The 27,327-nt window shown below is 36.3% G+C and overlaps 1 protein-coding gene across 15 annotated transcripts in view; it reads right to left on the reverse strand.

Annotated features, from left to right (window-relative positions):
- LOC144976766 (uncharacterized) overlaps positions 1-26,965 on the reverse strand; it is a 71,227-nt gene extending 44,262 nt beyond the window's left edge. For 13 of the 15 annotated variants that reach the window (XR_013646169.1, XM_078921177.1, XM_078921172.1 and 10 more), the window contains exons 1-7: positions 26,635-26,965; positions 25,227-25,394; positions 11,748-11,842; positions 9,365-9,506; positions 5,379-5,543; positions 4,612-4,700; positions 1,021-1,153 (exon numbers count right to left, since the gene is read on the reverse strand). Coding sequence is in view for 14 of the 15 variants with exons in the window: in XM_078921177.1 (XP_078777303.1) it covers positions 1,021-1,153; positions 4,612-4,700; positions 5,379-5,543; positions 9,365-9,506; positions 11,748-11,842; positions 25,227-25,394; positions 26,635-26,725 (883 nt within the window). In the remaining variant the exon portion in view is untranslated. The remainder of the gene's footprint in view (positions 1-1,020; positions 1,154-4,611; positions 4,701-5,378; positions 5,544-9,364; positions 9,507-11,747; positions 11,843-25,226; positions 25,395-26,634) is intronic. The other 2 variants (XM_078921178.1, XM_078921174.1) reach the window with 1 other exon arrangement.
- Positions 26,966-27,327: the final 362 nt, after the last annotated feature.

A 27,327-nucleotide genomic window follows, 5' to 3' on the forward strand; every position in this document is an offset into this window, starting at 1 on the left:
TTGTGTCGCAATCTCCTTGAGTAAACGAGGATGAAGACCATCCGGACCAATGCTCTTTGTTACATTAAGTGATAACAACTTTTCGATAATTTCATTTTCAGAAATAAAAAAAATCAGTAATATGATTCCCATCGTTGTTATTGTCAACTAATGGGATATTAGCGTGATCCTCAATTACAAAAACATCTGAGAAATATATATTTAATACTTCAGCCTTTTCCATATCAGACATAGTGATTGTACCATCGTCTTTTAACAAGGCGCCGACACCAGTTTTTCTTTTAAGTTTAGAATTGACATATTTCCAGAAACATTTTGTATTAGCTGTACATTCTCGAGCCAATTTAGATTCATGTAATTTAATTGCATCTGATATAACAATTTTAGCTTTATTTCGTATTGTTACATAGCTTTCGTAATTAGATAGTGATCTAAGTTTCACATATTTTTAATAGTTTTTGTTTCTTATTTATCATGTGTTTAACTGCTTTTGTCATCCAAATGGGTTTACTAAATTTACGCTTAACTTTAAGAGGGACATATTTCAATTCAGCAAAATTTATCTTATCGCTCAATACTGACCAAGCATCATCCACACACATGTCTTCTAAAGTTTCCCTATCAACAATTTTCATTTCATGTCTACAGGCTTCATAATCACCATTATAATAATCAAAATAATTATCCTTTTTCTTACAACAAACATGTTTGGGTAAATTAATAGAGATATTAAGTACCTAGAGAAGAATTTGTTTTCTCGTTGGGGGAACTTTGTAGCTTTTGAAATTATTTTTTCAATATTATATTAACAAATAAAATTAGAAAGAAAGATCATGTTTTGAATTTTTCCATTTTTTATGTTTAAAGGGGTTCTGTTAATCAGAGTTATAATGTACCGTATATTTCAATAGATGTAGGACACGTAACCATTAGATATCATTTTAAAAAAATAAGCTTCCGATCCGAAATCAAGTGTCATACCACAAGACCACGTAGCCGCACTAAACCCGTAACACTTACTTTTAGCTTCACAAAGGAATCTGACGTCGGTTGAACACGGTGCGTCATTCCACGATTTATCGGATGACAGAAGTACACAATCCTCGTCTCCTAAATTGTTTGGCTCCCCTCTAGACCACTGTTGAAATCCAGACTGAAAGAGAAAACTTTAAACAATAAATGGGACGCGGAAAATATCTAATCTGTCGTACTCTGGAAAAACACGTAATTAAAAATTTGGCCAGAAAACTCGTCCTTCAAATATCGATTGATTTAGATGACCCACATCTTAGCAAAGATTCTCAAACAAGGGACTTCGCGAGGACTCCGGTTTGATGGATTTTGAAATGAAAAATGTCATTTAAATCGATCGATATTTGAAAGAAGAGTTTTCTGGCCAAATTCATAAATACATGTTTTTATAGAGTACGGCAGTAATAGTGATGACTTACTTGAATTATTCCAATTTCTCCTAGCCGTGAAATCCCGTTCTCCGGGCTGTCCTATCGGCTGCAGCTTCAGAATTCAAATCCCATTTGTTTCTTTCCTTCTCAACTGCCCTCCTCCGTGTTACTCTTTGTCTCCTGTAATCCTGTCGGGTCTCCATGTCAGTGTCACACAAGGGAAGTTTTTCGGCATTCTTAAGACATGACCAATACATCTCTATCTTCTGAGGGTCACCATTTTAATTAGAGATGGGATGTTTCATTTATTTCTGATTTCCTCATATGGCATTCCCATAGGCCATCTTATTTTAAAAACAAATCTCAAAGCTTTATGAAGCAATTTATCCACTTTCCTCACATTTCTCCATGTATTTTTTCACACATAACAAATTGATGTTTTTCTTTGCAGCTATTCCAACTGTTTGACCATAACATGCTGAATGCCAACAATTCCTTTCCAATCATATTCTCAACATATTCTTCATATCCTTATCAGCTGCTCCTTTATTGGTGACGTTTGCACCCATGTTTTCAAAAACCTCTATTTCCTTGATTTCTTATCTATCCAGTGTTAATTGCCTTGTTAATTTGTTATTCATTCTTAAATGTTTGTTGTTGTTTTTTCTTCAGAATATTAAACTTTAGTCCTGTAGAATCAACTAACAAAATAAACACTTTAACCATTCCTTGAATTAATTCTGGTTACACAAAGTTTTATTTTGGTGCAGAATAGGTGAGTGACTTACTTGACTTAGATGCCTTTCGCGTCTCGACCGAAAGATCGGGTCGCCTTGGCTGTTGCCAGTATTTCCTGTGTGAGGTGTCTCCAATATTGCCGGTCCTCTGCTAGGGTTCTCAGATTTTCAAGGTCCCCTGCCGTTATGAGACTAATGCTTTGTCCAAGTGTTGTGAGGTTTTTGTTTAGGATCACAGGGAGTGTTGTGATCGGTCTTCCTCTGAAAAGGTTCCCGTGTTTTTGGAAGTATCCCGACATGGCTTGGTTAGCTGGTATGTTTTTGTCCCTGCGTAGTATGTGACCGAAAAGTTGCCATCGTTGTTGTAAAATGTCAAGGGAGATTGGTCTTTCTTTTGTGATCTTATAGAGTGATTCATTTGAGATCTTTTTTGGGTATTTGATGTCCAGTACCCTTCTTAGCTGTGTGCGATGGAAGGCATCCAGATGTTCTTCTTCGGATTTTGTCAACGCCCAAGTGCCGCAGTTATACAGAAGTACCGGTTTTACAAGAGTACGGTACAGTTTCAGTTTGGTTTTTCTCTTTATTTTGTCACCTCTAATCCATACATTGGTGAGTTTACTGAGTGCGGCGTTTGATAGCTGTTTTCTTCTTTGTACATCCTCGGTGTCTCCAATTAGTGAGCCGACTTTCTTTGTTCTTTTCCATTCCTCTTTGTTCCTCGATATTGTTGTAAATTCGGTTTTATTGGCATTGACTTGGAGGTTATATTTCATGAGGGTATTTTGTATGATGTCTATATTTGCTAGTGTTGATCCAATAAAATCGACATCATCTGCATAGGCGATTTCTCTAGGGATTGCATTCTCAATATGAGTCGTTGGTTTTGGAATGACTTTTCGAACTTCTTTCAGAGCGTGTTCTAAGTATATTGTGAACAGAATCGGGCTCAGACTATCTCCTTGGGGGGTCCCGATGTTACTTTCGAACTGCGTCTGTTTTGTGGCCCCGTATATCCTTGGTTGTATCTTTGTGTTGCTGAGGAGAAATCGGATTATTCGGAGCTCGTCTTCGTCTACTATGTCTGTTAATATCTCCAAAAGTTTTCCTCTGTCGATCGTATCAAAGGCTGCGGACATATCGATTCCGGTTATTGTTATGGATATGTTTTCTTTGAGTGCCTTTGCTGCCAACCATTTATGTGTCCATACAACGTCCGATGAGTATTTTACCTAAATGCATCAAATCAATACTATGTTCATACGCCTCCACTCCGTATCATCAATACTATTAACATGTTTTTCGACCCAAGGACACCATTCAAGATAAGCCACCTCACCTTTTCATTTTTTTTATTTTTTGGGGAGACGAAGGCCCCTGTAGATTTATCTACATATTCATTTGAGGAACGCGCTATATTTGCGGGGAAGCAAATGCTACAAAGCTCAGATACTATTATACTACTGTGTTGTAGAAATTGACACAGATTGAGACGAATCTTTTGAGTGATCTACGATCAAAATCGGAAAGGCAATAGTCTGTAGGTATACGCAAATGAATCTGGCGACAGGGTAGCCAGTTGGCGATTTCCAACACAAAATAATATATTAAAATTCCCTTTATTTATCCCATAGGTGATATTTGTCTTTAGGGTCTATTCCAAGGGAAGACTGGAATTATTCAGGTATCAGCCGCAGTGCAGCGCCGCAAATTGAGCTAGGGCGAGGTGACTTGCTCAAGGCCACTTTCGGATACGAAGAATATAACGTACCGCTGAGCCACGCTGCCCCCTTAAAACATCACATTATGACTAATCGTTATGCCCTAGCAGATTTTATAAATATTCGTCTTACCCGACAGATTTGCCCTTAATCAAAAAAAAGTTTGCATGTTACTCTTTTATCAATCTGCAAAAAAAAACTTTATAATTTTTTCTATTTGCCAGTAGTTCTGTGTTCGTTGGAAAAATAAATTAACATGGGCTGTTCGGAAAAATATGTTGAACGCCATCCCTATTTTATTAAAAGAACATTTGTGTCAAGATACTTAGATTTCAACTGAAAGTAACAGATGAGACGTATCTTCACAATGCCTGCGGTTGATGCAGACTATATTCAACAATTCCACTCACTCGACGTCAATAGAAACCTAGATAACCACGCCTCTCGGACAGTCGTCATAATGTAAACAATGACAGTGTTTGGTAAATATATAGCAAACTACACAGGATTTATTATGTATTTAGTTAAATAAAATACCCACTGTTCCACCTCTTGATCAAAACAGAAAACTATGTGTAGACTTAAACGTTTATAATATGGTATGAAAACAATAACAATTATCAGAAAGAGGTCGATTTTATTCACGTCATTGTTTATAAACAGCCATTCATGTTTGTCCGAGAAAATGTGAAGGTGTGTCACAGTTTCCATGTTTTGATTAGACAGAAATCTACTGGTTAATAAACTTACCAGCAGCTCACCACTCGACCACTTGAATTGACCTTCTTTCTCTACGTCTGACAAGCCGATCCAGTAATCTCGTCCATCGTTTAGTATATCTGGGGAATTGATGGAATTAATTGGAAACGATAGAATTATTGAATGAAACATTTCTGAACAGGCCGGAGAGAAGTGCACCTGTGTGGTCCTGTGTACGACACTCGCTTCCGGATCGGAAGGTCCTGGGTTCGAGTCTCGCTCAGCGCATAGTTGAGTCCTTGGAAAAGACTCTTTACTCACATTCTCTCACCGCATTTATGTGTAAAATGAGTAGCTGGCCGTTAACAGGAGAAAATATATTATCGCTAAACAGGCGTCACGTCTCGTTCGTTATGTTGCGTGTTGTTGTTGGTCAGGGACCCTTCGTAAAGCGCGTTTAGCACGTTTTGTTGACACTGCGCTATATAAAAAAGCTCAAAAGCTCAAAGCTCAAGCTCAAGTTTATAGGGGGGGTGATTACATATGCGTCCGCCATTTGCAATTCAAGCAATAATTATTAGTAGATGTTGACTTTGAATTAGTTTTATTTATCCAAAGTGAGAAACAAATTGATATCCATAAAAGCACAAAAAACCCGATGAGTTTTCATTGTTTTCATTGCTTTATATTTCCAGTCGACTGAAATTTGTGCGCGCATCTTAGTTTGTCAACAGTGGAGTTATACAGTTGCGATATTGTAAACAACCCCAGTCAGGTAAAAAGGCCTGAAAATCCTATATAACTGTAAACAAACTTACATTCAACAAAACTTTGAGTTGAAGCGTCGGGAATCTGCAACAAGCGACCATTCTCCTTATTGCAAATTTTTTGGGCATCTGTCATATTCATTTTCGTGTGGAATGTTTTGACGCATTTTTCCTTTTTGTACGATTCCCAGCCATCTCTACAAGGTGCATCTTTATCTGTTTGAATGAATGGAATTGGTATGGATTGAATAAGTACATTGGAACCCCAGTAGAACAGTGATAGTGGGACAAGCCTAAAATGCCTGTTATAGCCAAATTTCGAGGGAAAGAACCCAATTGACCTAAATTCTCTCTCTATCTCTCTCTATCTATCTATCTATCTATCTATCTATCTCTCTCTCTATCTCTCTCCCGCGTACACTTTCAAACTGTTCGTTTTGTGTGTATGTACGTCTGTGTGTGTGTGTGTGTGTTTCTATGTGTGTAAGTGTGTGCATTTTGTGCTGGACCCATGTTATACTAAAATTGATGTTGTACATTTGTATTTGAGAGAGAGAGAGAGAGAGAGAGAGAGAGAGAGAGAGATGGATTGAGAGAGAGAGAGAGAGAGAGAGAGAGAAGAACAAGACACTGAGCCCTAATTACTAACTTAGCACTGCACTGTGGCCAGAGAGAACAGGGCAAAACTTCAAGCACGAGTTACGTCCCAGGCAATGTTGTCAGATCCTTAAAGGAAATCTAAAAGCTTCAGTGACAGATCCCTTTCAAAATTTGGAACGTCTTTCCTCAAAACTGTCCGGTCAATCAACGCTATGATTAGTACGTGTCTCTGAGAATTCTGCCCGAAAGCCTTTAAATCAAATTTGAAGAGTGGTTTTCCAAAACTCCCTAACTCCGTTTTTCCTATTTAGAGAACTATTTTCATTCTATATTGTACCACCATCATTTAATGAGGGCAGATTGGTAAACAACGTTGTCTGTGTAACTTGGTACATCCTCTGTTGATTTTTCTGTGTGGCTCAACATGAAGTGTAAGCCACTATAGCCTCTGACCCGTGACACAGCAACATACAGTTGCCCGTGTGTGAAAACAGTTTGTGGTAAGAAAATCAACTGCGAAAATAAACCTGAAGTAACAGACGTGAGCAGAGCTGAAAGACGATCCTGGGATCGAGAACTTACCTTACAGTATTACGGTACTCATGTTTGGTGGCGTTTTTATGCACATCCACTGGAGGTGTACAAAAATGCACCGTTCTTATGCAACCCCGTTGGCGGTGACGGTTGATTAATGAAAATGTTGCTGCTTGAAGCTCGAAGGAAAAAATAACGATAAGTGTTGAATTGTAAGCCTCAATTTAATAGACGAAGACATACTGTGGACGTTTCTGATTTCCCCTTTATCAACAAAACACGACGAATAAGACACTATGGACGAATGAGAGATGTGTAGTGTGAATGGCGTAGATAAGGTAAATAGACATAAACAATGATGATCAGGAAGTTTTTGAAAAATTACAACAACTACTAAGAAGAAGAAAAAAAACCCCAATAAAATGACAAAGACGCGGTAAACAAATACACTGATGATAATGATAAAATATTATAAAATGATAACAATCGACGTTTACATATAAATGCACGTCGATAACACATTGAATGGTACCGATGTTGTTTTTTTAAAAGTATAATAATAATAATGATAATAATATTATAATAATAGAATAATAATGATAATAATAATAATATAATAATAATAATAATAATTAATAATAATAATAATAATAATAATAATAATAATAATAATAATAATAATAATAATAATAATATATTCATTTAAGGTTTTAAATATATGTCCAGTAACTATAACAACAAAAATGATGTCTTTCTCATTAAAGTAAACTTTTTATTAAAATTTCCACAATGGGATTGAACCCAGTACTTTCAAGGTTAGAGTCTGACAGCTTATCCACTGCGCTACGGAGCCAGCTGACTGCTCATAACTTTTAATAAGGTTTTTTTAAAACGTTATTTTACCTTCAATGCAACTTCTATTTTCTGGTTTTAAATTTCGATTTTTTTAGATTATTATTATTATTAATTAATTTATTACCAAAGAAGTTAAACCTGAGTATTGTCCACCCGAAACAATCAAAGTGAAAGCATCAAATGGGCAATAATAAAACTTGATGTCATAAATAGATGAAAACTGTTGAAAACTTAGTGTCGATCTGATATCCGTAAAGTAATGAAGTGAATACATTATTTCGAATGCAACGATTTGCGTAAAAACACCAAACTGACAAATTTTTACAGTGTCGAAATTGATTGTTTTTTGATAGTGTTAGTGTCGTCGGTACATATTTTATGATATCTGTTTGACTCAACGAACTTTCAAACTGACTTTAAATTATAAAAGGAAATCACAGATGACTGCTGCTGTCACTAAGGATTTATACTTATACCGACATCCCTTATTTATTATTTTTTTGTATTTATTTTCAATCCCATTGTATTTATTTTCCAACAACAGAATACACGGTTTTATATTTCACTTTCTAAACTGCATGACACAGTTCCTCCCCACCTCCCCTCTTTTCACTTAATTAATTTCGCACCTTTTAGAAATATCTAGTATTCTATTTTAATTCGTGCTTCCTTACAAAGGAGCATTACTATTTCCTGCCAACCAATGTTTTGTTTATTCATCTTAAATACGCCACTATCACATTATCTCATTCATCTATGGTGTTTCATTCATCCTGTTTTGTTGATGAAGGGGAAAGCTGATACGTTCATTTGATCATTTTTTGTAATTAAATTGAAGCTTACATTCAATTTCACATTATTATTCTTCGAGCTTTGAGCAGCAACATTTACAGTGAATACATTATTTCTAATGCAACGATTTGCGTAAAAACGCCAAACTGACAACTTTTTACAGTGTCGAAATTGGTTGATTTTGAGAGTGTTAGTGTCGTCGGTACGTATTTTATTATATCTGTTTGACTCAACGTACTTTCAAACTGACTTTAAATTATAAAAGGAAATCAAGTTATCTGTTTATCTATCTGTAAAAAATACATTTCTAATTTTCAAATCTTTCAATAGAGGTGTGCGCCGTATATTTTTTTTATTGACTCAAATAAGCACAATGTTCTCCACAAAGCTATATTTTTAAAAGAAAGGATTGAGGAATAATTTCCACTCAGATTTCTCATGCTCATTCGGTTTATTTTTTTTTATCTTATTTAAACTTCAAATCCATACAAATCTAGCGAAATTCTTGTGCCAATTGAGATTTAAAATAAAGTTTTCATTTCAATTTTCTTTAAGATAGAAAATCTCAAAAAGTAGAAAAATCACCTTAAAGAGTTTTGGAAAACCGGCCTCCAAATAATATCTAAAAGATTTCTCAGCTTTGTAGATGGTGATATTATATATAGAACTAGATTAACTACCACCGTCTCAAAACAATTTCATGTCGGAATGAACTAGAATACAGAAATTGAATTTATAGACATGAACACAGATAATGTGGACTTTTCAGGTGTCCCCTTTATCAACAAAACATGATGATTGAAACACTACAGAGGAATGAGATAATATGGTTTTACCTTAACAACAACTTTATCACATATTATCTCAGTCGTCTGTAGTGTTTCATTCATCCTGTTTTGTTGATACGGAGGAAACCCTAAACGTCCACATTATCTGCTTTCGTTTATTAAATTGAAGCCTACATTCAATTTCATACTGATATTTATTTCTTCGAGCTTTCAGCAGCAACATTTACATTAGACATGACCATGAAACTTAATGTTGTTTTTCTCTATTCGTTATCATAGAGAATAAATACAATTTCTAACATTGCAACAACTCAAAAATTAGTATTTCAAAAGATTTTATTTTAAAAACCATTTTGGAGCCCAATTTGTACCTTTTTGAGACGGAGGGTCATTTGTACTGGTGCCAGTATTAAAAGCAAAATGAATAAAGAATAAAGATAATCTCTAGCCCAAAGGAATTAAACTTACCTCGAATTTGGCAAATAAAGTGCGTGGCGTGTTTACATGACATGTCAATCCAGTCCCCTCTCCTACTCAACACCACACAATCTTCACCTCCATTTATTAAGAGATCGTTGGGATCGCCCTTGGCCCAGTCGTTGTAGGATATCTGAGAGACAAGATGATGTGAATCAGGCTTGAAGGTTTGTTCTTATTCACAGGGTTCAACGTTCAAATGTTATTTTAGGCAATTTGCCGTATGTCATATTATTTGTGTTGTGACCGTCGTATTTATTATCAAATTGTAGATGACGAATGACAGCAATTTTTGCCGTGGCTTTTGGTTTTGATTCATTATTACAAATTTGTATGTAACTCTTTTATGCAATGTCAGACAACGCAGAAAAATAATCTCAGTGGACCAGCCATGCCAGGTAATCCCCTTCTTATATTTGGTTTCGAACCTCAGACCATATATGACATTGGTTTGAGAGTATTACTATTGCAACAAAGATCCCATAACAAAGTGGGTTATCAGGCCTGAAACATAAGTAAACGTCGATTTTAAGCAATGCAATTCAAACAGAATGGGTAGTGAATGTTCAAATCTGTTTTGCTTTATAACTGGTTTTGTAGCACTAGTTTGAAATGCTTGAATTCCAAAAAATGCTATCTTTAGTTATGCCCTGCCAAAAGAGAATTGCTATTGTGTAATCTTGTTATTAGCTTTTTAGTTACATCCTTGGTAAGGTGGATACGTACATTAGCAATTTTCTCAAGATTTATTCGAACTTTTAAACATTTGCATATTATATTATCAACATTTGAATTCATGCCCAAATCCCTGTCGAAAAACACTCCTATATTTTTACTTGTTTTTCCTGCTTGTAAAGAATCTTGTAAAGATGCATTTGCATCTAAATTCATCACCCGAAAAAAAATTATTTAGTTGCCCCACATAACATTACTTTTTGTTTGTTTGTTTGTTTGTTTGTTTGTTTGTTTGTTTGTTTAAGTTTGTATAAATCTATTCAGCTTATTACATCAAAACAAAATTTTCAACATTATTTGGGGTAAAAATGTCTCATCATGCCTGGTTCAACATGTTACGTGTTGCTGTTGGTCATGGACGCTTTGTAAAGCGCTTTGAGCTCGTTTAGTGATATTGCGTTATATAAAAAGTTCGATTACTATTTTCTTTTCTTTTTTAAGGGAAAGATTTTCAGGAGTATCCATTTTATACATTTGTGTATCGTCAGCATAAAAGTGGTTATTCATATCATCAAGTTTGTATTCACCCTTATGAAAACCATCTGAAACCACTTATGCCTGAAGTTGTTCTAAGCAGTATGTGTAAATAGACCGCCTGCTAACAGCAAGAATAAAATATCCATGCCCCAAGTGCTGTCCGAATTCAATAAAATTAATGCTTTCATGGAAGACTATGCAACCTGGATGGTTCTTTGGTTAAATTTTCTACTGTCTAACATTTTGCAGGATGCATAAAAATGAAAAGTTCTTCGTAAAATGAAATAGTACGGTCAACAACATAAAGTATATTTGATTGGGGGGTTGGGATTAGGGGAGATGACCCTGTGTAACACTCTGCTAGTTTGGTAAGTAGGTTCCGTTATATGTTGGGTAAAAGCATGTTCAAAGTGTAAGCGGTTTAACAGGAGAAGCTGCAGATTATAAAACATTGAAATCATTTTCTCCAATCAAAATAAAGTGTTTTTGGGTTTTTTTTTTTGGTTTTAATTCTGACAGTATAAGATTCCATTCCTTCATAAATAGCAAAGTCGATTTGTTTGAAGGTCCATAAACATTTATAATTTGGAACACGATTGACCTTGTTTTAAAACTAAAACGTCATAAATTTCACATTTAAACAGATTGGATGAAACATTGGTATATATATATATATATATATATAATATAATATATATATATATATATATATATATATATTGGGTGTCGGTTGGTACGTGTAGGTACGAGATTGCTCGATAACTTAAGTTAGAGCATAATAAATAAATTCACTTACATATTTTTATCCGAAACGAACGTTTCCGTGTCCTCTATTTCATCAGTCGACATTTATCCGTATTCTACGGATAAATGCCGACTAATGTAATGGAGGATTATGCAACGTTCGTTTCGGCTAAAAATACGTGAATGAATTTATATATATATATATATATATATATATATATATATATATATATATATATATGTGCGTGTGTGTGTGTGTATATATGTGTGTGTGTGTGTACCGATATATATGTTACTGAAAATGAAATATGATAATGTTTGCAAGGTATTAAGTTTGAGTCAATTATAACCCAACCTGCAAGGTTAACCTTGTCACTGAACGATACATTGACATAGAGAAAATTGTATCGTTACTTACCACACTCTGTCCATCCGGCCAAATGAATTCTCCCTCCTTTTTGGTATCTGTTAATCCAATCCAGTAACCCTCCGAATAGTCTCCGAGTAATTTATCTGGTACATATATATATATATATATATATATATATATATATAATATATGTATATATATATATATATATATATATATATATATATATATATTTATATATATACATATATATTACAAATAAATTATAAAATCAAAAGCCATGAAATAATAGTGCTCAACCTTTTGATAAAAGGAGCTATTTATAAAATATTTCAAGTATAATTATGATCAACTTCGACAATATTGTTTCGAGTATTCTCTCTCATCAGGAAGTGAAAGTGATGTAGGTGGTTGTGTTTATCGTGCTATTTCGGCTCGCGTTTATGGTGGTTTTGTAATTACATATAAGGTGTTTGTTTCTATGTTTGCATGAAGATGTTAGTTCGTGTCTTCTATTATGTGTCACCATGTTCGGTTTTGTGATGATGTAGAATTTTTCTTCCAAGAATAGGTTTCAAGTCTTAGAAGAGGGGGAGTCCCACCATACCTCATATGTGACCCTACGCCTCGAAGCGGTATTAAGTCGGGATTTGGAAAACGAAGAAAACCGGGTTTAAAGTGGAAATGGTCAAAATGACCAAATTTCAGTTTTTGGTTATTTCATAAACTGCAATAATTTTTCTACATGAAAACATAATAATTCAACATAAGTATTGACGATAAGTTATATATATTTAAAGTTTAAAAAAGCGACATCAGTGAAATATTCAAAACAAGAATTGACTTTCTCTCAGAGAGCCACCTCTTCCAAGGCTGCACTTGCCAATAATAGTGAATAACAAATACTTTGACCTCAAACTTTATCCTCGTTGGTTTTTAAAGTTCGTGTTGCTCGACTTATCACTTGATGCACTTTTAGCACTATCTCTCTCTCTCTCTCTCTCTCTCTCTCTCTCTCTCTCTCTCTCTCTCTCTCTTTCTCTCTCTCTCTCTCAAACACACACACACACACACACACACACACTACAACCACCACCACCGCATCTTAATCACGACCACTACTACTACAATCACCACCACCACCGCATCATCACTGCCACTACTACTTAAACCACCACCACCACATCATTATCACTACTACTACAACCACCACCACCACATCATCATCACTATCACTACTGCTACAACCACCACCACCACATCGTCATTACTACTACAACCACTACCACTACATCATCACTACTACTACAACCACCCACACCACATCATCACTACTACTACCATCACTGCCACTACTACGACCCCAGTCACCACCACATCATCATCACTACCACTTCTACTACTACAACAGCCATTATGACATCATCATCATTGTCGCAAAACGCTTGTTGCGCGTGCTAGTTGAGCAATGATGCTTGTTTCCTGTTATGTTACCTTTGCGTTACCGGTTATTTCGCCTTTTTTGTTTGTTTTCTTTTGTTGGAAAAACATCGTTGATGAATATTTAATAGTCACCTTAATGACATTAGGATAGAGTGGCGCCGTTATGGGAGATAGAGAGATAGCGCAGCAGGGAGACGAGTCCCGTGACAATGGAGTAAAAATGTTTTCTTTAGTCCCGTAACTATTGAATAAGAAAGTTTTCTTAAAAGTTCCGGAAACCGGGTAGTTCGTTATCGGACTTTGGTGGAAACCTGACACTTTTGAGGATTGATTAAATAATAGAATGTCTTGACTGATCCAGAGTTACGTTAATTTATTGTCTATGACAATGGGTTGGGTAGACGAAGTTTTATTATAAAGAAGAGAGTTTTCACCAATTTTGGTCAGTCCATCACGATAGCCTGAGCAGAGCAGAGACATGCTAGGTCCTCTCTGAGACTCTCAAAAGTCATTCCATTTTGTAGAAATTCACTTGGCTTGGAAATTAATATTAACTTTGTATATTAACCGCCAGTGAAATTTCGTTATTTGACGGCTCTATTAATGAATAGAGTCGGTTAGCCCCGGCTATAAAGCCAGACTTGCTACCAGTAACATTTGTTCATTATCTTGAGAAACATTTTGGTTCCCTATTTATCGGGAAAACAATATAATAAAAACATTTCCAACCTGGACTTAAAATAAAGTGTAAATAACAATTGAAAGAACTTGTGACAGAAAAAGTGAACTGTGAACCATGTTTGGACTCCTATACATAATATAATAATCCCGAAAGACTTCGAGAATGTGGTCAAGAATGTCATCTTCACCTTCATCATCATTCACCATTCATTGCATGTCTGGTAAGGTGCCCCAACCTGTAGATTATTAATTGCATCATCACCATCATGCATCATCATCATTTTTGATATTTTCGTATATGTTGTCACACTTATAATTTGAATAGTATTCTTTCTTTCCTTTTATTTTTCTTTAGAGTTGTAATAAACAGTTATAAAATTATAATTCCATTGCCTTGCGATGTGCATTTAGTTTTATGTGTCGTGTGGAACCACCTTTAATGTCTCAAACCTGGGGTAAATAGCCACTGTACTCTGGCTTTGGGATCGTCACGTAGGTCAGTACCTTTGCCTGTACCTACATTGTGACAATCATCACTACTACTACTACTACTACTACTACTACTACTACTACTACTACTACTACTACTACTACTACTACTACTACTACTACTACTACTACTACTACTACTACAACCACCAACACAACATCATCCTCACTACCATCATTATGTTTTGGAGCTTTTCTTCACTTGAATTAAGGAAAGTTTGGGGTTGTATTTGGTAATGTGTTCATATATCAGAAATATTTGTAATCAGTTATCTATTTAGATCTATACAATATGTAAACACAATACCAAATATCATCCCAATTCCCTTTTTGTGTGTGCGGAAATTCCTCTTTCGGCATTGAAATTCCTCCGAGTGGTGTTTGAAATTCCTGTGAGTCAAATTGAAAATTGGCGTCTCTGCAAATTTTACTATTCTCGTCAAATTTTCAATGCCCGTATCTGAGGAGTTATCTTTACCCATTGATTTGATTATGTGTGAAAACGGTGCCTCACTTCAAAGTCGATTTTCTCAAAACTTGGTTTTTACACTCTCCCTACTTCAAACGGTCATAGTTGGGCAATGAATAGTCAGAATCTTATAAATTTGGCATCAAAATTTTAAGCATAATATAAGCTATGATTGGGTACCAAAAACCCAATAATTGGAAAATCCGACTTAATACCGTTTCGAGGCGGAGGGTCCCATATATGTGATCATACGTCTCAAGCCGTATTGCGTTAGGATTTGGAAAACGAAGAAACTCGGTTTTAAAGTGGAAATGGTCAAAATTATCAAATTTCAGTTTTTGGTTGTTTCAGAAACTACAATCATTTTTCTACACGAAAACACAATAATTCAACAAAAATATTGAGGATAAGTTATATAAATTTAAAGTTTTAAAATGCAACAATCAGTGACACATTCAAAACGAGAGTTGACTTTCTCTCAGAGAGCCACCATTTCCAAGACTTAGTAATATTAAATCTTTTCCTCCACCAATACCATGTAAGATACCACAGCAAAGGGCGTGTCTTTATCTATCTCAGAGAAAGCATGACTGTTTCCACAATTTCATGGTTCAACCAATAATGAACTTTAAAAACTGTAAACACGTCTAAGTTTTTCCCTGACAACCTTACAAATGAATGACGCTGATTGGTCAACGCTCATCACACGCGCCTGTTGGCCACACGTCAGCATGCGTGTGTTACATTTGTGTGTGTTTGTGCATTTTTTTATAACCACGTGCTATTATTTCTCTGTCTAGCTGCATTGGTTAATGATTGAGATGAGGGTCCTTTGTCCCTCTTTCTTTATTTATGAATTTATAGGACATGCTAATACTTTAAAAGGACAACAGTTGCTCAATCTTACACTTACATAGATTATTGTAGGATAAACATTTAATTTTAAGTACAAAAGCAGAAAAGTAAATAGAGCCTTCAACAATTAATAAACTGCCGATGGAAATGCGTATAACTAATAAATGAAAAAAAAGTTTAATCTATGGATAGATAAACAGAAAGAGAGACAGACCTATTAATGGATTAAGATTGGTAGATAGATAGATAGATAGATAGATAGATAGATAGATAGATAGATAGATAGATAGATAGATAGATAGACAAATAGATAGATAGATAGATAGACAAATAGATAGATAGATAGATAGATAGATAGATAGATAGATAGATAGATAGATAGATAGATAGATAGATAGATATTGAATCGTGTTTGATACAAATATGGTACGAAAGTGCTCGACATGTAGTAATGGAGCGAATTATTATTTAAAATATTTACCACAATGTTTGGGGCAGTCTACATCGATGTTTCAGGCTTAATTTGCCATCTTCAGTCCTGAAGATGGCAAATTAAGCCTGAAACATCGATGTAGACTGCCCCAAACATTGTGGTAAATATTTTAAATAATAGATAGATAGATAGATAGATAGATAGATAGATAGATAGATAGATGAAAATGAGAGAGGTAGAGAGAGTGAGAGAGAGAGAGTGAAAGGGAGAGAGAGATGTTCGCTTTGTCGTGCTTTCTTTGTATACTGAAAGAAAGGGGGGGGGGGGTCTTTTTAGACAATCAACAATGTGGTGAACGCTAAGAAAAACTTGAGAGATTCAATAACATGTTTCCATGTCTGTCATTATACAATAAGCCCCACCCCCTCCTCCTCAAGCTGTCATCTGACTCAAAATGGAAACAATGCAATGCATAATTTGACCAGCCCATTTCTTTAAGGGAGCGTAATTCGACACCCGAAATTCGGGTGAATTTTGTCACCAGATAATTCGACACCCGAAATTCGGGTGTATATTGTCACCAGATAATTCGAGACCCAAAACTCGGGTGTTTTTTGTCACCAGATAGTTCGACACCCGAAACTTGGGTGTCTATTATCACCAGATAATTCGACACACTGAAAAGATGAGTCTTACTTTTAGTTTGTTGTTTTTGTTGTTGTTTTCTATTAATTTTGTCTATAAAAAAAACAAATTAAAACAAACAAAATACATCGCAATTTCTATCACTTTCGGTTTCTCTCCCAATACACGAACAACTCTCTCTCTCCCTCTCTCTCTCTCTCTCTCTCTCTCTCTCTCTCCCTCTCTCTCTCTCTCTCTCTCTCTCTCTCTCTCTCTCTTTCTCTCTGGAATTTTTAAAAACATTGTTTTAAGGGGCTATATTTTGCCTAGTAGTAGTAGTAGTAGTAGTAGTAGTAGTAGTAGTAGTAGTAGTAGTAGTAGTAGTAGTAGTAGTAGTAGTAGTAGTTGTAGTAAGATTCGCAGTCCGAATGACGCTTGCTGAGAATTGTGTGATTCAGTCAGGGTCGATTAGTATAGCTGCTTTCTCCATCCATGTTGTTAATTGTTTCCATTGGTCACGGTCCTGGGCCAGAGCTTTGAGGTTGTCAAGATCTTGCTGTGACTTTAGGACGGAGGGCGCAGCAGTATTTCTTAGTTCTTCAGGGATTAATTCGGCCTCATCTGAATCCAGAAATTTCTGATATGTATATAATTTCTTTATCATTAAATAAGGTCTTATTACATTTATCTTTGATTATAAGTCTATTATGTGTTTTCTGTCGTTTGATTGTATTCACCGCTTTGAACATTTTCATACTGTCACTCGTACTATTTATTTAGATGTCACAATCTCATCTATTTTCTTTTTGTGATTATCTATTGATTGAGATTTTATTTTATGCATGATTTCATTTCTTGGTCTCTTCAGTGAAGAAAATGATAGAAGGATAATAATAAAAAGAATAATAATATATAAACAAATCAATAAATAAGCTTTAGAATATAAAAAAATAATAAAATGGATAGAAGGGAAAAAATAGTAATGAAAAAAAGGTCCCCGTTGGGCTTTGAAACCAAGAACTTTCAATTAAGAGTCAAGCAGCTCAACCACTGTGCTCCTCTCGGAACACTAGGCTTTCGTGTCATTCAGACTCCAGGAACGCATACGACATTCTGTTTATATGTTTAGACAATTTCTATACGGACGAAGGGTTTATATTAGAATTGTTCATTGTTTGGATCATTTAATCCCTTAGCATTTTAATAATTATCCCTGCCTTCAGACAACCATTTAGCCCTACTACCACCATGCTGATAAATTCACACGACGGCAGTTGTTGAGGGTAGCTAATGCGCATGGGCGACTCGGGTGTCGATTAATCTGATGACAAGATACACCCGAGTTTCGGGTGTCGAATAACACTCCGTTTCTTTAATTTCAATCTCATTGGTCAATATGTTTCCAGTTGATTGACTATGACTTACTTTGAAACAAAATGCTTTCTTAAACTATCCTTACAATTCTTTGCTCCGCCTCCATCCCTTTCTTCATGTCTACCGTACCTCACTCTCTCCGTCTCCCTTTTGTTTCTTTCACACATACAAACACACACACACAACCACACACACACACACACACACACACACACACACACACAAAGAGTTATACAGCCAGGCTTCGATCTTTACTCTACTTCCCTCCCGACTTTTAATGCACAAGCAGTCTCTCTCCTCTCCCCCTCTCGCTCCTCTTTTTCTTCCTCTCTCTCTCTCTCTCTCTCTCTCTCTCTCTCTCTCTCTCTCTCTTTTTTTTTTTTTTTTCTCTCTTTCTCGCACTCTCACGTGTGTGTATGTGTGTGTGTGTGTGTGTGTGTGTGTGTGTGTATTTTACTCTCTCATTCTTTCTCTTCCTCTCTCATCCTGTTTCTTGATATTTCTTTCCCTGTCCACCCGGCTTCACGTAGTTCCAATACTGTACTTTGAAATCATAAACCCTTTTTTAACTTTTGACATTTTGAAATCTTATTTCCTGTAATGAATAAGACAAAAATGTCACATTAATAATTCTTATTTCATTGATTCTTTATTTATTATCAAAAATTCTTCAAAAAGTGAGCAATGTCATAACATTGTCGGCATTTTTTTTGGGGTGTTTTATCTATTTTAAAGACATCTTACATAAAAGTGAATAACTACAGAAATAATAATTGGATTATTTCAAAAGTTTGTACGTACATTATCAAATGTATAATCTAAGCTCATGCCAAATTCAGTGATGCCAAAACTCCGGTTTCACAGGAAAAATATCCGGTCTGGAGCAAAATATTTCGGGTTACAGGCAACTTCCGTCAAATTCCGGTGAGGTTCAATTGTTCCAAGGATACCCCCCCCCCCCCAATCCAGTGACTACTAATACAACCACCACCACCACATCATTTTCATTACCACTACAGCAACAACCGTCACCGCCACATTATCATCACTACCACTACTACTACAACCACCACCATCACCTACCACTTCTTCTACAACCACCACCACCACAATATCATCACTACCACTACTACTTCAACCACCACCACTACACCATCTTCATTACCACTACTACTACAACCACCACCACCACACTATCATCACTACCACTCCTACTACAACCACCACATCATCATCACTATTGCTACTACTTCAACTACAACCACCACCACCACCACCACATCATCATCACTACTACTACAACCATCACTACCACTACTACTACAACCACATCACCATCCCCACCACTACTGCTACAACCACCACATCACCATCCCTACCACCAATATTACAACAACTACCACATCACCATCCATGCCACCACAACTACAACCACCATTACATCATCATCTCTTCCAACACCATCACATCACCATCCCTGCGACTACTATTACAACCACCACAACGCCACTCCTACCACCACCAATACTACTGCAATCAGTGTTGCAAGCGCCGTAAAAACCCTTCAAACAAATTTCGCTCAAATCTATCTCTCTCTCTCTCTCTCTCTCTCTCTCTCTCTCTCTCTCTCTCTCTCTCTCTCTCTCTCTCTCTCCCTCTTCACACAAACACACACATACACACGCACACACACAGACACAAATCAATAAATTGCGCTCACTGGATTAATTTTCATGTTCAGCTTCCTGCGGTTACAAATAACGGACACATTTCGCATACTTTAACCTGCACCTGTTTCTATGTATGAATTTCTCACAAACTAGCTAAAAACTCTATCACTAAACATTTTTATCAATAAGACGAAAGTTAAAAAGTTTGTCACGATTTGAATCGTTTTAAACAAGCTCATTTTCTTTTTGAAATTCGCCGATACTTCCTAAATCGGAATGCTATTCATGGCCTCCATTTTCCTGTTTGCTTCCAAGTTCCAAGCAGTGTTGCCAGATGCCTTTGCAAAAATTCCGCTAACTTTATGCCAGACATCCGCCAAAATCCGCCAACTTTATCCTAATCCTACTTCACATGCAACATTTGCCCCAAATCCGCCAAAAAGTCCGCCATTAGATTTAAAACACTTATAATCAACAATAGTGTATTATATCAGAGTAAAAATGTTGTTACTAAACGCTACTCGCCTATTTACAAATTTATACACGGTTATTTCTTTTTAAAGGCATGACAATTAGGGGTTGATATCCCCAAAATTCACGTCATGCACTGGATCCATTTCAGCCTCAAGATTCTCTAAAAGTCAGTTTAAGGGGGAAAAGAAGAAATAATTAGACTTGATTGCTATACTTTTACTTTTTTTAAATGGTATACAAATCATCAAATATTCGCCAAAAAAATCCGCCATCCGCCAGGCCATTATTTCCCCGCCATAGGATGATAAAAAAAACCCGCCAATTTGGCGGAAAATCCGCCAATCTGACTGCTTCCAAGCCTGCACTCCTATGCCCCATTCAAGTTGGTGCCGTGTGCACCGGTAAATACACACTACCAATCCATGCACACTACACACGATGCGAACGTGTATTTGTACCTTTCAGTTCGATTGTGATATGGTATATACAACGAAAATTGAGCCCTCAAAGCGGGTCGGGTCGTAGTCTTCGGAAACTAAAGGCCCATAATATGACATTTGGAGCACTACATTGGATCAAAGAAAGCCACCATAATATGACATTTGGAGCACTACATTGGATCAAAGAAAGCCACCATAATATGACATTTGGAGCACTACATTAGATCAAAGAAAGCCACCATAGTATGACATTTGGAGCACTACATTGGATCAAAGAAAGCCACCATAATATGACATTTGGAGCACTACATTGGGATCAAAGAAAGCCACCATAATATGACATTTGGAGCACTACATTAGATCAAAGAAAGCCACCATAATATGACATTTGGAGCACTACATTAGATCAAAGAAAGCCACCATAATATGACATTTGGAGCACAACATTAGATCAAAGAAAGCCATCATATTATGACATTTGGAGCACTGCATTGGATCAAAGAAAGCCACCATAATATGACATTTGGAGCACTACATTAGATCAAAGAAAGCCACCATATTATGACATTTGGAGCACTACATTAGATCAAAGAAAGCCACCATACTATGACATTTGGAGCACTGCATTGGATCAAAGAAAGCCACCATAATATGACATTTGGAGGACTACATTAGATCAAAGAAAGCCACCATATTATGACATTTGGAGCACTACATTAGATCAAAGAAAGCCACCATAATATGACATTTGGAGCACTACATTAGATCAAAGAAAGCCACCATAATATGACATTTGGAGCACTACATTAGATCAAAGAAAGCCACCATAATATGACATTTGGAGGACTACATTAGATCAAAGAAAGCCGCCGTGTGTCATTTAGAGAACTCTTTTCCTATCTCTCTCGATTATTTTTCTTTCACCCTTTTAAACTACTGTCGAAATTATATGGCAGATAGTTGAAGCACGTTGAATATTTTTGATCAAAACATACACATTTCCCCCTCTGCGTTTTAACAGGCTAGGAGCTGTCTGGTACTTAGTATGTATCTTTCTTCTAGTCAGGTAAAAGAAGAAAAAAATACAAGTCGCCCGGTCTGGAGCAAAATATTTCGGTTAGAGGCAACTTCCGTGTCCCGTGAGGTTAAATTGTTCCAAGGATCCCCCCCCCCCTCCCCTTCCAGTCGCTACTAATAGAACCCCCACCACCACATCATCTTCATTACCACAACTACTACAACCACCACCACATCATCATCATCATCCTCATCATCATCATCATCACTTCTACTACTACAACCACAGCCATCATCACTATTACAACAACCATAACTACGACTACTACTACAACCACCACGACATGATCATCATTACCACTACAACAACAACCGTCACCACCACATCATCACTATCACTGCTACTACAACCACCACCATCACTACCACTTCTTCTACAACGACCACCATCACCACCACAATATCATATCTACCACCACCACCACATCATCTTCATTACCATTACTACTACAACCACCACCACCACCACACTATCATCACTACCACTACTACTACAACCACCACCACCACATCATCATCACTACCACTCCTACTACAACCACCATATCATCATCACTATTGCTACTACTTCAACTACAACCTCCATCACCACCACATCATCATCGCTACTACTACAACCATCACTACCACTACTACTGCAACGACATCACCATCCCTGCCACCACTACTACAACAACCACCACATCACCGTCCACACCACTACTGCTACAACCACCACACACCATCCCTACCACCCCTATTACAACAAATACCACATCACCATCCATTCCACCACAACTACAACCACCATTACATCATTAAAAAATTGAGCTTTTATATAGCGCAATATCCACCAAATGTGCTCAAAGCACTTTACAAGGGGTCCCTGGTCAACAGCAACATTTAACATGTAGGACGGGACATGACGCCTGTTAGGCGATATTACAATTTTTCGGAGAAAGACAACGCTGTTAACGGCCAGGTATTCATTTTACACATGAGTACGGTGAGAGAATGTGAGTACATAGCCTTTTCCAAGGACTCAACTATGCGCCAAGCGAGAGGCTCGAACCCAGGACCTTCCGATCCGAAGCGAGTGTCATACCACTAGACCACATAGCCGCATCATCATCTCTACCACCACCATCACATCACCATCCCTGCAACTACTATTACAACCACTACAACGCCACCCCTACCACCACCAATACTACTGCAATCAGTGTTGCAAGCGCCGTAAAAACCCTTCAACCAAATTTGGCTGAAATCTCTCTCTCTCTCTCTCTCTCTCTCTCTCTATATATATATATATATATATATATATATATATATATATATATATATATATATATATATATATATATATTATATATATTATATCTATCTATCTATCTCTCTCTCTCTCTCTCTCTCTCTCTCTCTCTCTCTCTCTCTCTCTCTTCATACATACACACGCATACACACACAAATCAATAAATTGCGCTCACTGGATTAATTGTCATGTTCACCTTCCTGTACTTACATATAATAACTAATCACAAATACCACAAGATAATGTAAAATCAAATATCTCTAGGGTGACACAAAATGCTACAATGGTGATAAGATGGAAGAATATGAAGGTCATTCCTACATTAGTTTTTGTAGAACGTATACCACAAGATTGGTATATTTTTTATGCCAGACCTCCTAAATAGATCGCAAAACGGGTATCAGCACAAATGATTTATAGTTTTGACCAAAAATGTTGTTTTTTAACCTACTAGTAAAAAGCCCGCAATTTCGCGGGGAAAGAACTATTTTCATTCGATATTGTATCCACCATCATTTAATGAGGGCAGATTGATAAACAACATTGTCTGTGTAACTTGGTACATCCTCTGTTCATTTTTCTGTGTGGCCCAACATGAAGTGTAAGCCGTTATAGCCTCTCACCCGTGACACAGCAACATACAGTTGTCCGTGTGTGAAAACAGGTTGTTGTAAGAAAATCAACTGCGAAAATAAACCTGAAGTAGCAGACTTGAGCAGAGCTGAAAGACGATACTGGGATCGAGAGATTACAGTACTCTGGTGATCATGTTTGGTGGTGTTTTTATGCACATCCACTGGAGGTGTACAAAAATGCACCGTTTAAGTGTTGAATTGTAAGCCCCAATTTATAGACGAAGACATACTGTGAACGTTTCTGATTTCCCCTTTATCAACAAAACACGACGAATAAGACACTAAGAACAAATGAGAGATGTGTAGTGTGAATGGTGTAGATAAGCTAATAGACATAAACAATGATGGGACAGGAAGTTTTTGAAAAATAACAACAAAAACGACAACAAAGAAGAAGAAAAAAAACCCAATAAAATGACAAAGACGTGGTAAACGAATACACTGATGATAATGATAAAATATTATAAAATGATAACAATCGACGTTTACATATAAATGCACGTCGATAACACATTGAATGGTACCGATGTTGTTTTTTAAAAGTATAATAATAATAAATAATAATAATAATGATAATAATAGAATAATAATAATAATAATAATAATAATAATAATAATAATAATAATAGATCCATTTAAGGTTCTAAATATATGTCCAGTAACTATAACAACAAAAATGATGTCTTTCTCATTAAAGTAAACTTTTTATTAAAATTTCCACAATGGGATTGAACCCAGTACTTTCAAGGTTAGAGTCCGACAGCTTATCCACTGCGCTACGGAGCCAGCTGACTGCTCATACCTTTTAATAAGGTCTTTCTAAAACCTTATTTTACCTTCAATGCAACTTCTATTTTCTGGTTTTAAATTTAGATTTTTTAGATTATTATTATTATTAATTAATTTATTACAAAAGATGTTAAACCTGAGTATTATCCACCCGAAACCACACAGTGAAAGCATCAAATGGGCAATAATAATACTTGATGTCATAAATAGATGAAAACTGTTGAAAACTTAGTGTCGATCTGAAATCCGTAAAGTAATTATGTGAATACATTATTTCGAATGCAACGATTTGCGTAAAAACGCCAAACTGACAACTTTTTACAGTGTCGAAATTGGTTGTTTTTGAGAGTGTTAGTGTCATCGGTATGTATTTTATGATATCTGTTTGACTCAACGAACTTTCAAACTGACTTGAAATTATAAAAGGAAATCAAGTTATCTGTTTATCTATCTGTAATAAAAATACATTTCTAATTTTCAAACCTTTCAGTAGAGTTGTGCGCCGTATAATTTTTTTTTATTGACTCAAATAAGCACAATGTTCTCCACAAAGTTATATTTTTTAAAGAAAGGATTATGACGATACAGAATGATTAAAACCGCCCAATAAAGGAGAAAATTGAATTATTTTTTACTTAAATTTTAAAAAACTCAAACGGCCGTTTAAAAACGTTGATTATATAATGAAGGTCAACTACCAATAGGTCAATGTATGACAAAACAAAGTAATCACATTCCAAGACAAAGACAGAAAGCAACTCCAAAAAAAAAACAAATACTCACATTCAATGACAGCCTCTGTTTGGTAGTCTTGAATCTGCACCAATGTCCCACCCTCGTTCTGACAATGGGCCTCCGCGTCTGTGTGATTCTTTTTCATATGAAAAGCTTTGATGCATTTATATCCTCTACCGTAACGAATCCATCCATCCTTGCAAAGTGTGTTTCCCTCTGATAAGAAATGGATAATTATCATTCATTATATTTATACGAATCATAATAATGGCCAACCTCTCACTGTGCCAAAATCGTTGATTTTACGAAGGTTAACACCCTATAAATAGTAACCAACACATAGCCATCAAAGACACTCATTACCCATTTAACTACCAATGGAAAGGCTCGTAGTTTAAAATGTGGCCAAAAGACTGTCGTCCTTCAAATATCGATCGATTTAAATGGGCCCCCGTCTTGGTAAAAAGACCCAGTTCATATCTCTGACTGTATGAAAGAAGTTTATCGTTTACTCGGAACACGGAAATCCACAACACCGTATCACCCAATGTGCAACGAACGAACGGAAAAATTCAATGGGACGTTGAAGAAGATATTAAAACGGTTGTGTATTGAACAACCAAAGCAGTGGCATCGTTACATTAATCCACTACTCTTCGCTTATCGAGAAGTGCCACAGGAATCGACGAAGTTTGCGCCATTTGAGATTTTGTATGGACGAAGCGTGAGGGCCAATTAATATTCTTCGTGATCTCTGGACAGGTGAAGTGTCGGAGCCTGACGAAAGTCCAGTTATCAGGAGGTACTCGAGTTGAGAGAGCGGTTGGAAGAAACATGGAAAATGGAGCAAGATGAACCTTGTCACGCACAAAGGAAGCAAAAGTTTTATTTCGATAAGAAGGCCAAAGTGCGCACATTCAAACCGGCTGATAAAGTACCCTTACTGACTCTACAAACTACTAATGCAGTGGAAGGGCCCATTTAAAATCGTATCGGTAACAGGCCTCCAAGATTATCGAGTCAAAATGGGCGCAAATGAAAAAACTCTACATAACGACCTATATATATATATATATATCCTTAATGTAACTTACAGATTAGATAACAACCTGCATTCTATTCTCAATTGATTTTGATAATAATAAAGATGGTGATGATGATGATGATGATGATGATGATGATGATGATGATGATGACGATGATGATGATGATGATGATGATGATGATGATGATGATGATGATGATGATGATGATGATGATGATGACGATGATGATGATGATGATGATGATGATGATGATGATGATGATGATGATGATGATGATGATGATGATGGTGATGATGACAATGACGACGACGACGATGATGATGATGATGATGATGATGATGATGATGATGATGATGATGATGATCCGGATGATGATGGTTAAGATATTAAAGATGAGGAGGATGACCAACCTGCAACAGTCATAATAACAACAGTCAGGGTCACAACCACTAACACAACCTGAAGTCGAAAACTCTCCATGCTTCCAGATGTGACCAGCATTCTAATGGCCGATAACCGTTAGCCACGAATTCCAAGTTAGAACTGACTGGGAACTGGTAGGTGGAGGTCATGAAAGTAAATCTGTTTCACGTCATGTGATCGTGTCTCGGAATGCTATCAATTGGTTTATCATAGATAATTGTTGGATAGTTTATGTTTGGTATGTTGTTTTTTATACCTATGAGGGATCTATGTCTCCGATTTATAAGAGCCAGTCTTTCGGAAAGTCAAAAACTCCATGAACTAGTTCAAGATAACAGTGCAAGGCAATTAGAACGCCGTGCGCATGACGCAAAACCGGTGCCATCCGGTTGCAAGACGAAGATAATATTATACTCCAATAAGGACATAATAAATAGATACCTTCATTTCATTTTTTAAAGTAATTAGTCTTTAAGGGCCATTAGGCCCATGGAGCCGGAGTTTATCCCTCTTTCTACAGAGTAAAACGGACAATAGCACTTGCTTGTTAGCGTTTGAATAAGACGCTGGTTTATCGCAAAGTACTTTCCGCCAAATATACCTATAACATCCCTCGTGGATGTCCTATCTTTGTCGTTTGTGGGGGAGCTGGAGGCATATCGGGGACAAAGGAGTAATTC

This window comes from Berghia stephanieae, chromosome 7 (assembly GCF_034508935.2).
Source record: "Berghia stephanieae isolate SIO BIC M18660-M18661 chromosome 7, UCSD_Bste_1.3, whole genome shotgun sequence".
NCBI classification, from domain to species: Eukaryota; Metazoa; Mollusca; class Gastropoda; order Nudibranchia; family Aeolidiidae; genus Berghia; species Berghia stephanieae.